This window comes from Dufourea novaeangliae, unplaced genomic scaffold (assembly GCF_001272555.1).
Source record: "Dufourea novaeangliae isolate 0120121106 unplaced genomic scaffold, ASM127255v1 scaffold144, whole genome shotgun sequence".
Classification (NCBI taxonomy): Eukaryota; Metazoa; Arthropoda; class Insecta; order Hymenoptera; family Halictidae; genus Dufourea; species Dufourea novaeangliae.
This window is the reverse complement of record NW_015374021.1, coordinates 254591-270861: the sequence shown is the minus strand read 5'-3', so window position 1 is coordinate 270861 and position 16271 is coordinate 254591. Positions and strand designations below refer to the sequence as shown.

Genomic DNA, 16271 nt, shown 5'->3' with positions numbered 1-16271 from the left:
AGTGAGCAAAACGGAGCGTACCTCGTGTCCGTACATTCAACCGTTACAGATCCGACGTACGAACTGGTCATTTGATAAATCATAACGTCAGAGGACATTCCAACCGTGATAATCGTGGTGCAACGGGAGAATTGACGATAATAAAAAAATTGGGAAGATATCCCAAGCTCCTGAGTTTACGTTTGACAACACTGATCTAATTGGACGGGTATACAGAGCAAGTGTACCTTTCTTCATCGAGAAGAGTCACGGAACCCGTCCGTTGTTCCGTTACGAAATATCGTTTCTGTACATCTCACGTATAAAAATATCAACTATATTAAATCCGTCGCGTGTCTTTTAAAAAACAATAGCGGAATCCACAAAACCATGTGGGCTTCGTTCGTGAAGTTTTTTTCTTTCGATTGCTCGATGAATTATCCCCTCGTCGTGGAATAAGTCGGAAATCAAGGAGTCTCAGTCTAAAGGCGGAACGACGATGTGAAAAGGAGAACAGTTCAATTCGGTGGTGGTCTGTGTTGTTGGTTCGACGGCGGTTCTATGTCATTGTATAACATGTTGGCTTGATGTGGGCAGATCTGGAAAGGCACGAGATCAGGAGGGTTGCCGTTTTGCTGCGTTGGACCCTGTTGCTGTGATTGCTGCTGTGTCTGGGACTGATGCTGCAGCTGCTGATGCTGTTGCTGTTGCGTTTGGATCATCGTGCCGACGTTCCCTTGCGCGGTGGTCGACACCGTTGGCACTGGGCTGACTGGTAACGGGTGAGAGAATAATTCGGTGGGTACCAGTGGAACTGGAACCGTGATCGGCAAAGGGAGCACGTTCACACCTTGCACGTTGTTCGATGGGGGCAGCTGCACGTTCGAATTGTTCGTGTTGCATCGGTTCATTGGCTGACAAGCGTTCGTTGTGTTGTACGGCATGCCCGCCTGAAATGTGGAACAACGTAGGTTTGAGTTAGGTATAATGCGCTCGATTGCAGTTTTGACATGGATAAGAATAGAATTTCGCAATAAGACTATTATTAGTAGACTGCGGATTTTTATGCAAAATTACATTTCAGAAGGTTGTTCATAAAGACAAAAACAAAGGTAGACATTTCGGTCTTCCCTTAAGTATCTTATGGGGTTCAAAAGAAAATAGACAACTCATATCTGACGAAAGTCTGTCCCTCATTGTTTTTCACAGAGACCTATAGGCTATAAAATGCATAAAATCCGCAGTCTAATCATTAGAATAGTTAACCCTAGGACGCATAGCGTGGGTATTTTATAGCCACTTGAATATTTATTCTTAGATTTCTGTCTTGTATAATGAAATAATTGCATCTGGCTTTGTGTATTCCTTCCTTGCGAATTCATACCGGAATATAGCCGAATTTGGACTATCGTCTAGGTTGGACCACTACTACAACTTGTCATATGCAAGCAATTTGCACCGTATTATAGACAATATGTGTATGATGGTGGTGATTCCATTAACTAACTTAGTGTATAAGCAACGCATATTGTCTATCATACGGCGCAAATTGCTTACACATGACAAGTTCCAGTAATGGTCTAATCTGGGCTGTGATCTAAATTCGGCAACCTTCCCCTATATGTAATAATGACTTCAACATTAACAATGACTTAATAACAGAATAATTAAGAGAAAAAAAAGTGGGAATTCAAATTTCATCGTAATTTTCATATGGTGGGTGTTTTATACCCATCAATTGGATATGCACACATAGTTCTGTACAGATTTGGTTTACACGTCCAGTCTAATGTTTATTATTTGACATTATTAGATATTTTAGCTTAATTTATAGTGATGCAATTTTGAATAGACTAAACATATTCAGAATGTTACGATTAGATCTGCCCTGTGTCACAGAACACTCCGTGCGTTAGTTGCAGACTTTGTTAATGAGTATGTAGTTTGGAGTAATATAATGGATGTAGCTACATTAAATGCTTATATTTTATTTATGAACGAAAATTCTGGTTATAAGAAAGAGAGAAGTGACGAAGGAAGACTGTTTTTGTCTACGCAGCTTATTATGCCATATATGAAAAGAAGATCTAGAAATATTCATTTATACAGAAGTATTGTGGAAGATATTAGATAATTCATGGATGTACCAGAAAAAGAAGAGATGCCGACCAAAATTCCAATAAAAAAAAACATTGCTTAAATGTGCCCAACCAAAAAGGACAGAAAGTGTGATAGAGTTTGTATCAACTGTAAAAATGCGATATCTAAAGAACGTATAATTTATATGTATAAAAAATGTAATTAGCAAGTTTTCATACTAATATTATCTGTATGTTTATAATAGTGCTAATTTATAAATACAAAAATTTGTTTTATACTGTGTAAGCTGCTATAGGTCTTTTTCACCCACGATATTTAAATTTGGTAAACGCCAGAGTTATGCATCGTAGGGTTAACAACGGCGTTTACATTGGGGGTATTTTTGGTCGGCCGATTGAGTCGATCGACCTCAAGTCGTGGCCGGATTGTTTCGCGAACTAGCGGCAAGAATCGAGGCGTATGGGTAGTGTTTGGTAATCAAATCGTTCAAACGTGTTTAAGGAATCTTCTGTGCTTAGAAATTTTGAAAAATTCGGTTGCATCAATTTGACTTTTTTGAGGTGGTCCGTGCAGCAAAAGGTCTAATATATGGGCCTGGAAGAGATTACTCTGTGTAAGTTAAAACAAATTTATTACATGTTAATCAAATTTGAACCTTTAAACGAATTTTAACCAAAAAACGAGTGACTTATATTACTTCTATGTTTAATTCTATTTCGATAGTAGGTCGAGGAATATTTGAGCATACCAAACTACTTAACTTCCCTACGCAATGATTCTATTAAAGAGACTCGAACGTATATCCCTAAATTTTTATAAAATTTGTCATGTACCTGAAATACATCGAAATTGTATTTATATATGTATATATATATTATATAATTTTTTTGTAGTTTCCATAGGTATTAGGAAGTTCCATCGGAAGCTTTTGTGAAACTTCAAAACTTCTTACGTAATCAGATACTTGCATTGAGTAACGGCGACAGAATTCCATATCTGGCGATAAACAGTTGTTCTGACACTCTCCTAAGTTCTTCTTGCTGGTGTACAATCAGCTGTTGCAGTTCCTCGTGCTTGCGTTGCAGTTCGTCCTGAATTTGATTCTGTGCCGATGTCATCACAATACCTTGCTGATGCAACATCTAAACATATCCCCGGATCTTCAGATTATAATAAAAAAAAATTTCTCACGAAAGTTATGGTAGCTAACATAATCATTCATTCCATTTTTATACATCTTACAAGGAAACATATCGAATGAAAATATATTTTTTAGAATATCACGGGAACTACTTTTAGGTAGAGACATTACAGAATAGGAAACATTTTTTTCAAATTGTGAATTTTTGAGCGGGGAATTTAGTCACATAAGAAAATTTCAGAAAAAATTATTTGTTTAAATGATATATTAAAAATTTGAACTTTTGGTTTAATTTTGTTATGGCAATAAATTCCCCAATCAAAAGCATACAATTTGAAAACAAATTTGTCCTACTCCCTCTAGTGTTTGAGATATTCCAAAAAATATATTTTCATCCCTCAACTTTAGGGGCTGTTATCACCCGCTTAACCTGGACAATGACCGATAAAAATACGTGTCAGATATTTTTTTAGAGAACTAGCTCTCATGTAAGTTTTATTAAAGCCGGTGGGTGCCGTTAGGTAAAATGAATTGAGTTGAAACAAAGGCTACTCAATAATTCTTTAAATTAAATAACTGAACAGTTATTGTAGAAAACACTGCAAGTGCCAAAATTGAAAAATTCTGTTTTTTTTGATATTTTTTATATATTTTTTAAATAGTTACTGATAGTGCTAAAAAATGGCATCACTGGTACGTCCAACGTTGCCTGTGTAAAAAACACTGTAAGTACCAATTCAAGCGTTATAGTTTTGGTTTTCTGTAGAAATAATCTGAATAAACAGATCCGGTACTTACAGTGTGAGCAAATTTAAATGCATGGCACATTGAGTTTTCTCATACAATTATCTTTTTCATAAACTTGCACTACATTCGTTCAAAGAATACAAAATTTTATGATGTATTTGGGTTATTCTAGTCTTAGTCACAATTAACAATAAAAAGGAATAAAATTTTGTAAATAGTTCAAAGACAGGTAACTTTTTTCCCCCTGAAAAATTTGATTTGTACCACTTACAATGTTTTCTACAAGCGCTCGTAAATTATCGTTAAATCTTTAAAACATGAATAGAATTCTATAATCTATTTCGAAACTTTCTAACGAATAATAATAATTTTGTTCGAAATAATGACCTGCATAGACTTATCTCAAAAGTCTTAGGAATTATTAAGTGCACCAATACTCGACTATATTTTGTCAAAGTCAGTACTTATTATCAAGTAAATTAGAGGCCTATGCTATTTCAATTATATTTCGTATCGTTCTACAGTATTCGCCGTTATTTTGAACGAAGAAAAGAGTAGGAAGATATTTTAAATTTAAACGGTAATTACATGTTTATGAAAACAAAATAATGGACTATTTATTGATACCTCTAATACAAGAAATTTATCAGAATTTTCTCGTTAATCAAAACTCCAAAAGTGCTACTCTTTTATCCTTTTTGATTAAACCTGACATCATTGCGTACATGCTTAAACAAAAACTGATTGTTTCAGTTGATTTTATTACCTCGTGGGTAGGTACGGTCGACAGAATCGGTCCAGCAGGTGCAGCGAAGCCGGTGCTAACCACAGGTTGCAGATTAACCGTTGCATACTGCGCCTGTTCCATGAAATTTATACAACTCTGATCAATCTCTAATTGAGCTTGTTGTTGAGACTGCTGTTGTTGCTGCTGTCTATTGTCGATTTGTGGCATCTGTTGTGTTTTCAAGCTGTTCGCGGTGGTGCTTTTCGATCGCGACACGTGCGTCAGCTGCGAGTGTGGCGAGCTTTGCATTGATGCCGAGATCGAGGAACTGTCCGAACTTTCGATGTGATGCCTTGGTCTGGTGTTCGAAGCTACTGATTTTGATGTCTTCGAGGATTTTGGTGGCCATTGGGTCGGTGGAACCGGGCAAGACGTCGTCACCTGTAGAATTGAACAGGCATTTATGGACACTTTACTGTATATTCATTATTCTGACAATGGAAACAAGAATAAATGAAATTTCAGAATGTCCAGAACTATGGAAGACTGCTCATAATTTTCGATTCGTCATGATATTCACAAATCAGGGGGATCAATCAAATAAATCAACGATTTCTGTGTCAAATTTTATTACGTTTAATACGTTTGTGTAGGTTATAGTTATAGGTGATCATGAAGGTGGACCAAGCATTTTTCAGTTTGAGACACATAATTTTTTTAATGAATACAAAAGTGGTAGTAATATCTTTATTCCTCTAATAAATTGAATTTCAACATTAATTATCAAAAAGAACGATAAACAAATCTTCGGAATAATTCTATACGAGATGTACGGAAACATTTTTGATTTACTGTATTATATTAAAGAAAACACAGTATAAGAGATGAGTGTATTTAAAAAAGATACTATTTACTACATATAGAATAGTATAATGTTTACTGATGTATAAAAATTATAGAAAAGTGTAGATATATAACGTTGCACTGAACATTTTTTATCTTCTAAACGAAAGAAATAAGAATAGTAATGGTCGGAACACCTTCACTAGGTACTGTTTCACCTTGTTATTTTATATTTTGAAACTAAACAAAGATATGTACTTTCAATGTTAATATATTCCACTTAAATAGATAACAATTCCTTCATTATTATGTCTTCCACCATTAACGAAAACGTTCTTTACGCTCAACACGCGAACAATCATTACCACAAAGGTAGCAGAACAAACGCAGTAAATACACATAAATTCGTGATACCTGTTGCTGTTTCACCGTCATTAACAGGTCCTGACTCTGATCCTTTGCAAAACTCTCGGATTCCTTACGCAACTCTTTAATCACATCGATATAGCTGACCACGTAATGGGTGCACACGATGAACTCGGGCTTCGAGTTCCACTGATTGTAGGTAATATAGAATCTGGTCTGCAACCATATCCATTGTTGGCCCTTCGTTAGGAATCTGTAATAGCAAGAAGTCCCTTCTCCCTTCTGCATCACTGGAAACCGATCTTAAATTATTTTCGAATTCAATGTTGATTTCGTTGCTCGACAACTTACAGGACTCGTGGCATGTGACGACTTTATCCAAATCATCCACGTGGTAATAATCATATCCAGAGGTGCCAAGAACCTCGAATGGCAGGTATCCGATAATGGGTGGCGCTCGATGGTCCAGAAAGAGGAACTTCCATTCAAGACTGTGTCTGGACGTGAACTCCGACTTTGTATTATCCATCACGGACAACTCGCGGATCAGCTGGGGCGTCTGGAGCCGTCCTGTACCCACGAAAACTAATCTAAAGAGAGAAGTACGGAATATATCTGTAGGAATCGATAGAAAACGTTTATCGTCATACACAAAGACAATTACTTTGTGTCCATTCCACCGGTGGTACCGAATTTCGTGTTCGGGAGAAGGTTGTCTAGTTCTGTATCGATGTCAGAACCTGAAACAACATGAATCAGTAAACAGATTTTCATGGCATGGATTTGTATTATCGAGCTGAAGTTAATGATTCTACACGAACGAATGTGTCGCGAGGGTATAAACTGGGGGTTCGATAATCCGGTCTATGCGATTTTGGGAGGTCACTTTTGGATTTTAGCGACTAGACAGCTGTTGCGTTCGCGAAGTACAGTAAATCCTCGGTGAGTGTTCGAAGGCTCCTCGGCACTGACAAGAAGAGATCCTCTGATGTAACGCAAACTTTTTAATGAGGTTTAGAACAACGATAGAGCTGGGAATTCTGAAGCAAATTATATTTGTTTCAGCTGTATATGACCATTAGTTTATGAAATATTTATACATTCAGGAAGGCTATAATCGTTTTTCCGACCCCATGGCTTGGAGGAATGAACTTTTCCTTTTTTATGTTTTTAGTGTCAACATGTTATTATAAGTATTCTAAAAGATATTTAATACATAATAGGAAGTGTTTTTTTATCACATTTTTTTAATGGAAACTATAGCTCCCATCCGGCCTGGGATTTGTCGTTTAGGTAACACTTTAAAGGTGCATATCCATTTGTTGCGTATCCTCGTATTGTATCATTGTATTGTATCACCATACGATACATTTTTGTACGCAACGATCGAACGCTAACCTGTCCACATTGGTGTACAACGGTGATACGATACGGTGATACGCAACTAGTGGATACTTACCTTAAAATATTTGGCACCTACCATGGATGACTAGTACCAAATTGTTTCTTTAGATATCACCGATGTTGATAAATTCACTTGTGTTTATACATGATGTATAAATCCCCTCTGCAATACCCCAAAGGCGGGAATTTGATTGAAAAGGTCTGATCACTATTTCCTAGCGGCCGTGAGATTCGCCCATGTTGGGAACTACAGATCCCACCCGTACCGAATGTGTTAATGTTCATTGCCAAAAAGCCTCGAAACATTACTCGAGGATATACTATAGTGCCTCCAGGATCTCGACAGTCTAAATTGTTTCATTGCCGTCGACCTTACCAAACCTGGATTTCTGGACAGCCGTAAACCGTAGGTGCTTAAGGCGTTACAGAAATCCTTTTCTAATTTTTAACAAAGGCTGATTATAACAATCCAGCAACAATGCTTAAGGACAAGAAAGGAAGGTTTGTTCTCCATTTTTCTGTCTTGTTTGGATGTGATACACATACAATGACGAGGTTATCAATTACCCGTAAGGGGGATCATCATCGTTTTTGTTAGAGTTCAGCCAGTAGTGAATAGTCTTCCTTCCTCGCATTTTGTCTCATTGTCACATCCAGCCAGAATTGTTAGTCAAAATTTAACCATGAAACAGTCCATCTCTGTATATAGATCTATGTCATTCCTGTTACCTCCGTTTGTTACTACTTTACTTTTTAATATATCGTTGTTTGTTCTCATCTGTTCCAACGTCCTAACCACCCACAAATTTAAGTCTGCGTGTGAGATCACGAAGTTCTAACATGGAGAGGTCCCCAGGTGTAACGCTAACTTTATTAATGAGGTTTAACACAGAGATCGAGGTTGGAATTCTGAAATCAATGATATTTATTTTAGACGCATATGGCCATTAGTTTATGATATGTTTAACGTTAAAATTGTAGTTTGTATGCAGGGTGTTTGCGATCTGGTGGTACAACCCGAGAGGATGTGATTTTACATGGAAAAATAAACCGAAAATGTAGAATAAAATTTTACGTCTGATGCACCATTTTCAAATAATCAAATTTGAAAGTCTAGTGAATGCGCGTGCAATTGAATAGGACATGGTTTAGGTGTCTGTTCATTAGATTCCGTTTCTACTTAATGTCAATACGAATTATACAAACGCGTTAAATGAATTTCGAAAATTGATTATTTTGAGAACGAAGCATTGTACGAGAAAATTTTATTTTATATTTTCGACCTACTTTTACATATAGAATTACATCCTTTCGGGTTGTACCACCAGATCGCAAACACCTTGTACACAGACTACAACTTTAACATTAAATATTTGATAAATTTCTTCTTCAACTCTTTCTTTAGGCCATATGTGGCTAAAAGAAATGTCATTAGCTTTAGAATTCTAGGTCCTATCACTGTGCTCAACCGCACTAAAAAGTCAGTGTTATTATACATCTGGGGACCTCTCTTTGTAAGGCAATTGCACTGAGGACTTAATGACGGAACAACAGCTTTAGCCCTTGTCTAGGCAACCGGGTACCCAGTTACCCAGGTACCCATTTCTAAATTTCCTTTCACAATTTTTTATGTTCTTGTCTAAAATAGCATTTGGTATATTATTGGAAAGAAAAACTAACAATTTCGGAAAACTATGAAAGTAAAATTATCTATGTTTATACAATCTGTCAGAATATAAGTATTGGGCTTGCTCAATAACCGTGAATATTTTGGTTACCTACACAAGGGTTTATGTAACATAACGATAAATTTCAAGTTTCTTTATAACATTGTAAAAAGAAGAACAACGATTGCAGTATTGCTTGGCGTCGTATGTGACCATCTTCGACTACGAACTAGTATTATTCGTGGATACGGTATTGTCTATGCTCATGACTGACCCAGTTATGGATTCCATCGAGATTTAGCGTGGTCGTAAATACAGCTATTTCAACTATGAAAGGGGAAATAAGGAGCTTAAGTAACGTTCAGTGCCGTACAATGTCAATTCAGTTCCGAAATAACTGTTGACAACTACCAACGAAATGTTGAAGTTCCTTCGAATATTCCAAATATTAAACATAATTTACAGTTACCCTGGTAGTGAACGAACTGCAGTTAATCGACAGTACTTTTCATTTTACTGTGTGCCAACCTACAGTTGCAAGCCGCATATACAGCCTTGAGTACGCCGGTATCAATCGTTGTCGCCGCTCAACACTTTAAGGAGTCATTCTACTTTGACGGCTGAAAATGTTACGCTACTTTTAGGGATTTTTTCCTAAGTAAATATAATATGTAATCGAATACACGTTGTTAGTATTTGTTGAACTACTTATAAATAATACAAACAAATTGTAAAAATAATTTTATTATGTTTTGTTTTAAGTTTTTTCTTAGCATGAAAGTGACATCCCAAAAAAAGGTATCTCCATGGCGCAGGTGATTTCTCAGTTTAGAATCATCTGTAATAAAAAATATAAGAATATGCTTAATTACTATGAGTATCGCTGTTGCAGGAACCATAGTTATGTTTATATTCGTAATTTATCAAGCTTTTTGCATAATAAAATCACCGAAAAAAGTGCTTTTCTTTTATTTTTTTTATTGGAGCCGCGCCATCTTGTTATTTTTTAAGATAAATTATTTATTGTGGTTCCTGCAATAGCGATACTCATACTAATTAAGAATTTCGTTGAATTTTTTGTTTCGGATGTGTCTAAGGTCAGAGAATCAAATCATCCTGCGCCATCGAGATACCTTCTTCTTAAGATGTTACATTCATGCTAAGAAAACACTTAAAAGAAAACATAATAAAATTATTATTGCTACTTTTTATAATATTTATGAGTAGTTCAATAAATACTAACCAGATGCTTTCGATTATACATTGTATTTACTGAGGAAAAAATCCCTAAGTTAGCTTAACTTTTGGTCGTCAAAGTAAAATAACTCCTTAAATTACGACCGCGCTATATCTTGCGGAGGACTATACGCCCGCTCACAGCAGTCTATAGGTGGAATTTCCTATAAACGTCAAACGCGTGTGTCAATGTTCGAAACAGATGCTCGTCAGGCGTTACCATAGACATAAAGATACGACAAAAAATTCAGAAAGAGTTTAGCTTTCGGAGGACTTGGCATCTCTTTTTAACTCTAAGTAGTGGGGGATGAGGTTCTAGGAGTCCTGATTTGAGTGTTTGATTGAGCTATATTAGAAAGAGATAGCAAGTCCTCCGAAAGTAACCCGTCTCTTTTTAAATTTGGGACGCCGCATAATGGGTCGAATTGTGTAAAAACTGCGGTATGGACGAAAATTTCAATTTCGGATTTTGACATTTTTAACGATCTGATTTTTTAATGATTTGAGCATACACTTTTCGCGACACCTATTCTTTGAATTAAAATGAATCCAACAAAAATTTTTTCATTCATACCAGGCTATTGCACATATATTTGACTACCGACTACCATTCAGAAATTTGGAATTCGACGAATAGTTTTGGATATTTTACCTTTTAAAAAAAACGTTACGTTTTTGTTCATATAGTAAAAGATCTAAAAAGTTTCAAAAAACCATCTATACCACGTTAATCCCCAAAGTTTCTACTTTAAGAAACTGTAAATATATTCTGCGTTAACCTACGGTCTTATGAATAAATGGTGTTTAAATAAATAGAGAGGACGTAACGCGTTTGGCGTACGATCAACGTTTTTGTCTGGCAATTCGATTTCCTTCCCATTTACTTAAAACGCTTGTGGAATTTATGTTATACACAATTTTTACAATTTCGTTATTGTAAAAACTATATGGAATGATTTACACGAATTTTTATTTTATGTATCAGTCTTTTGATTTCAGAAATATTACCCCAGCAATAACATTAATTCTTTTTAGAGCTACCACATATGTAACAAAATGAATAATCTCAGGTTCAATTATTTAACAAAAAAAAGTACAGAAAAAAGATAAATTTTTTAATATATTGTTTAAACAAATGATTTAAACAAATTATTTAAATGGTTAAATGCCTCATTCAAAAACACACAATTTAAAAAAAATTGATACGACTAGTCGTATAGAAGAAAATTCAATGTTCAAAGATTTACCCGCTTCGTCCCACTGTGCGCCGGCCTAACCTGATGCACAGTCTATATTTTTATGTTTATGGACGTTTATATGTCGATGACAACAAAATGAAATGAGAAACAGATATGGGTCGCATTTTTTTAAACACGTTGACTGCCACAGTGAAAACGGCAGTACTTATTTAGCCAGACACACTTTATTTCGTTTCTTATGTAAAAAATCGTCGAAAATATATGCGTTTATTTAATAGAGGCTGTTGGTCTTGTTTTGATTTATTCTGCGATATTAAGTTTACGCAAAAATTTTGTAACGGTATTCAAATAATTCAGCCTTTTTGCAATTCACGTGTCACCCATATTTGGGTGACGCGGCAGCCAAAGTGTTATGGAGTTTTCTATGGATAGAAATTTTGAAAAATTCAGCTCCATTAAATGCACTCCTTGAAGGTGGACAGTGCAGCAGAAGTTTTATTATATGGGTCTGGAATAGATGAGTGTGTGTATGTTAAACAAAATTTTCTTTCACACACGTAAATTGAATTTGAAACTTGTCAAAGTAGGTGATCACGATTAGTCAAAAACCTCTGAACGGATCCGATTTGAGGGCTTATTTTAGGCACAAAAATTTAATCTTTAATGGAAAGATTTCTTTTTTCAATGTTTAGTTTTTATTTTATGGTAGAGAAATGAACGTTTTTGTAAAATGAAAATCGATCACTTAATTTTCAATGTCCGTCACTTTCCCTCAAATGACTTTTTTCTATAATGTTTCGATTAAAGAGTAAAATTTCCCGAAATTTTGATGTTAAATGATCCAGTTCCAAGCAGGAGTGGTCACCGCTAACCACCTTGTTAAAAAGGCCGTCTGAGAAATCCTGCGTAATTCTTAAACAAATCGATAATTTTGCATGTAAATTTAAAAAAATATTGTTTAAATGTGTCTTTATTAAATCCAAAAATTTTCGTGAACGTAAATGTACACGCTTTTCCCTATGCAAAGTTCCTAAAAAATCGCTTTCTTTTCTTCACAACCACAGAAGACCCCTTAAACGCAGATACACGTGTCCGAAGCTTACAGGAAAGTTTGCCTTAACCCGTCGGGTCACACGCTTGTTAACCATATTTTCGGCAATTAATAACAACCATCAACCCAGTTTCATTGTTTATGAGTTTTTCTTATTGTTAGTTTGGCATGTTTAATCATCCCTTAAAATTTCTAACACCTGTTATCAAACACCTTGTGTTAAGAAATATTAACTCTTTGCGCCTCGTGCATTTTTAGCGCTTGTATTAGTCCACTCCAGGGATTTTTTGGTAAAACAAAAGAAAATAATGTGTTGACAGTACAGCTGGTAGTTGTAGTAGATTGCCTTTACTTGCTGTGTCAGCCGAGACCCGGTTTAAGATTTCTTGTGGCCTACGGCTATTAAACCTTTGAGGGTTCTCTTGGTTGAACGGGGGAGGGGGGGGGGGGCACAACATTTTTGTAATTCAACATACAATCAAATACATAAATCTTCAAAAATTGAAATCTATTCTAAATAAAATTAAATATCATTTAATCCTAATAAATGCTTGATTACAACCAACAATGCTTCGTTATATTTTAACAACTTTGATCCGATTTATTTCTACATTTAGTACAATTTCTAATTATTTCAAAAGGGAAGCAGTAAACAAAATTTCATTCAATTATGTTTGTATATAAATGGAAGGCTTAGATCGGGGTCCCCTTTGAAAGTGGGGCCCGGGGCTATAGCCCCCCCCCCCCCTCTTCCCCTCTTAATCCAGCGTTGTGCCAACCACACTGATAGTCGGAGCGCAAACGGTTAAAATCTGTACTAAATGGCAATAGCACTTTTTGGTTTTGAAACAAGATGTTCAGAAAATATTAAAGAAAATCGTAATCAACGTGAATAAAGCTGAAATGTTTGATCACTCTGTATGACTATGCTACGCATCGCACATTCGATAAATGGCGTTGCAGAAACGATGCAAACGTGTAATGTCGAGTCCTTCACCGTTCACCATATTCACCACATCTGTTTCTAACAAATTTTAATTTAATCTGGGGTTTAAGCAATTTTTTTCAGTAATCTTTGCTATAGGAATAACACAGTTATAGTGTAATATATTACAACAAAAAAATCGTTAATGTTTATATCAACTACATAAACGATTCAGTTAGTTATTAAAAGACTTGCTTACAAGGTAATGCTGACTGTTTTGGTAAAATTGGTAAAGCGAATGGTAAATATTCTTTTCCTTTGACTTGTCCCTATAAGAAGTCTTCTTCAATAAGAAAACTTTTTTTTATCGGGACATTGTTTTTCAGAAAATTTAATTTCATCGCCAAACGAGACCGGGTGTATGTATATACTTAAGGGCAGTTTTGAATGTTTAAGTCTGATAACGTATTGTCTGGAAAATTAAATTCTCAACGAAAAATGGTTATGCCCGGTTTCTTACTTATTTTTCGCAAATAGAATCGTCAACGTTAGAATCAAGTAGGTATGTATTACGTGAAATTTTGTATATTACTCACGGAAATATCCGGCAAATTGCACGAGCTCGTATACAGGATTTTCCTGAACATTCAGACCGCCCCTTTTTATGTGACACGAGAAAGACATTTGGTCCTCTATAAAAGACAATAGGATTGTCAATGTATGTTGATTTTTATTTTGGTTTTAATAGAAAACAGCACCTTTTTTAATGTTTCGTCGATCCCTCGAGTTGGCAGGATTCAACAGAACGTTATAAAGCGGTGATTGGTCCTCTTGGTAAATTATATCGTAGATAGTCATGTTTTCCAGCTCCTTTGGAAGGTAGCCAAGTAGGGATGTAACACTTTCAGACACATAATAAATGCGCCCGCTTGAAGAAAATACCATTATAAAACCGTCCAGAGCCTACATTAAAAAAATTGTTTCTGGTTTTATCAATCAAGAAATTCGTACTGTCTGCACTGCAATTTATTGGTTGATTAAGCATGTTATTTGTTATGCCATAAGTTCGAGACCATAATTATTTTTACTTATATATTTATTTATAAATAAATAGTTATAATTATTTATGTATACGTACGTCTTATAGATCAAACTACATTTTTTCTTGAAAAACAAACTTGTCTTAAACTTTTAGTATGCGAATTATTAATCGCTTTGAATCCTTCGTGATTCTGTGCCTTTCTGCACATTATTCTTTTTCAGACGATTTTACATTTATTTCTATTTAACCACCCATGTATTATTTATGTTCGAATACTTGAACGTTCGAGATAATCGGGTAACGTTGGAAAAACCGCATGGAAAATATGAATCAGAAAGGATATTTCAGTCGCTTCTAATAACCGCTAAACACTGATTGTCAAAAGTATATAGTAGAATTATTATTGGTTACTTTGAGTTGATATGCCTACCTCTAGTATGAGATGCGTAAATTCTTCGTTTGATAAAAACGACGGCTTCCAATCTTCCTGAATTTCGTGAACCCTAGACCTTACAGCTATTTCTGCAAGATTTGGAAATGAAATATAAAACAAATGAAAGATAGCCGTCTACGATTTAAATTATGCTCACCGTTATGATTTTTTAGGAATAATATCGTAGATTTTAGTACAGTAGATTTGTCCATTTTTCGTGTATTCGAACCGACCATGCTCCCCAGCTCATTCACCAACATGTTGAATTGATCTCGGCGTTTCTTTTCACTTAAATTTCTCGATTTTCTAATAATAGAAACGTAGAAGTTACTAAAATATCAGAGATTATGAACTTAAAGATATCTGACTTAATAAATAGCCAATAAAAAGAAGGATGTTTAATGAAGTACTCACCGCTTCGTGTCATCCTTGTCGTCGATGTCATCGTCCATTGTGTCACTGGACGTAAAACTCGTATGTTAATAAATCAGAAGGTAACATAAATTAATCTGTTAACTTGCTACATCATAAATTCTCTATACGTGTTCTTTTAATGTTAATTTCTTTTCGACGAAGTCAGAAGAAAAAGGATAGAAAGCGTTATGTAAAGTAATGTTTTATAGAACACACGATGGTTATGTTACTTAAGTATTAGGTTGGTGGCTCATATGTGTGAATGGTTGATTACAGTTCACGTCATCGGCATTAGTCTTGAAACTTCACATATACACAGATACATTAAAATATTATCCAGTATGATTCATTTTAACTTTACAATGTCTACTGCTCATCGTGCTGTAAAAAATAATTGAAAAAATTCTACATAGTTTGCGATTGAGAGGCTCAGTGGAAAAATGGTATAAGTATTCCTTTTTCCCAAAAACGAGACAAGTAATACAGGAAACAATAAGATCAGTATTTGTCTAGAGAAAAAATGCTACGAGTGTTTTCAAATGATAGTACATAATCTGTTTTAATGTTTGAAAGCATACCGATTTTTCTATTACAGTATAACATTACCCAAGGTTTTCTCAGACTAAAGCTTTTGTCATTTGCACTACTTTTATAATACGTATCGACTTCAATTTAATAGGGACAATAGTAATCGCAACATATTGAATCGGTTATTTATTTCCCACCAACCTAATAACTTTGCAAACAATAAATAGAAACTGTTAAATGATTTTTTCAAAACAAGTATTAAATAATTATAGTTTAGTAACTTTACATGGCACTACACCTGACGAAAAGTGTTTGATTAAGAAACGAAATTTTGTAGTGCACTGTTATTAATCTTATTTAAATATTGAATGTAAAAATTTGTTGGCTAATGGCGGAAAAAATAACATAAAATAATCATCGTCTTTAAACAAAGTATTAATACGGAAATAGATGTCATTCTTTATTTTCA

The 16271-nt window shown here is 35.0% G+C and overlaps 1 protein-coding gene across 1 annotated transcript; it reads right to left on the bottom strand.

Moving 5' to 3' along the window:
* Positions 1–285: 285 nt before the first annotated feature.
* On the bottom strand, positions 286–15312 carry LOC107189125 (circadian locomoter output cycles protein kaput). Its single transcript, XM_015577599.1, has 11 exons — positions 15275–15312; positions 15018–15190; positions 14858–14949; positions 14144–14348; positions 13982–14077; positions 6568–6643; positions 6255–6493; positions 5952–6193; positions 4734–5135; positions 3048–3221; positions 286–929 (listed from the first exon to the last, which is right to left on the bottom strand). Exons 1-11 carry the CDS (start codon positions 15310–15312, stop codon positions 498–500), a joined length of 2169 nt encoding a protein of 722 aa, XP_015433085.1. The 3' UTR covers positions 286–497.
* Between the last annotated feature and the right edge of the window lie 959 nt (positions 15313–16271).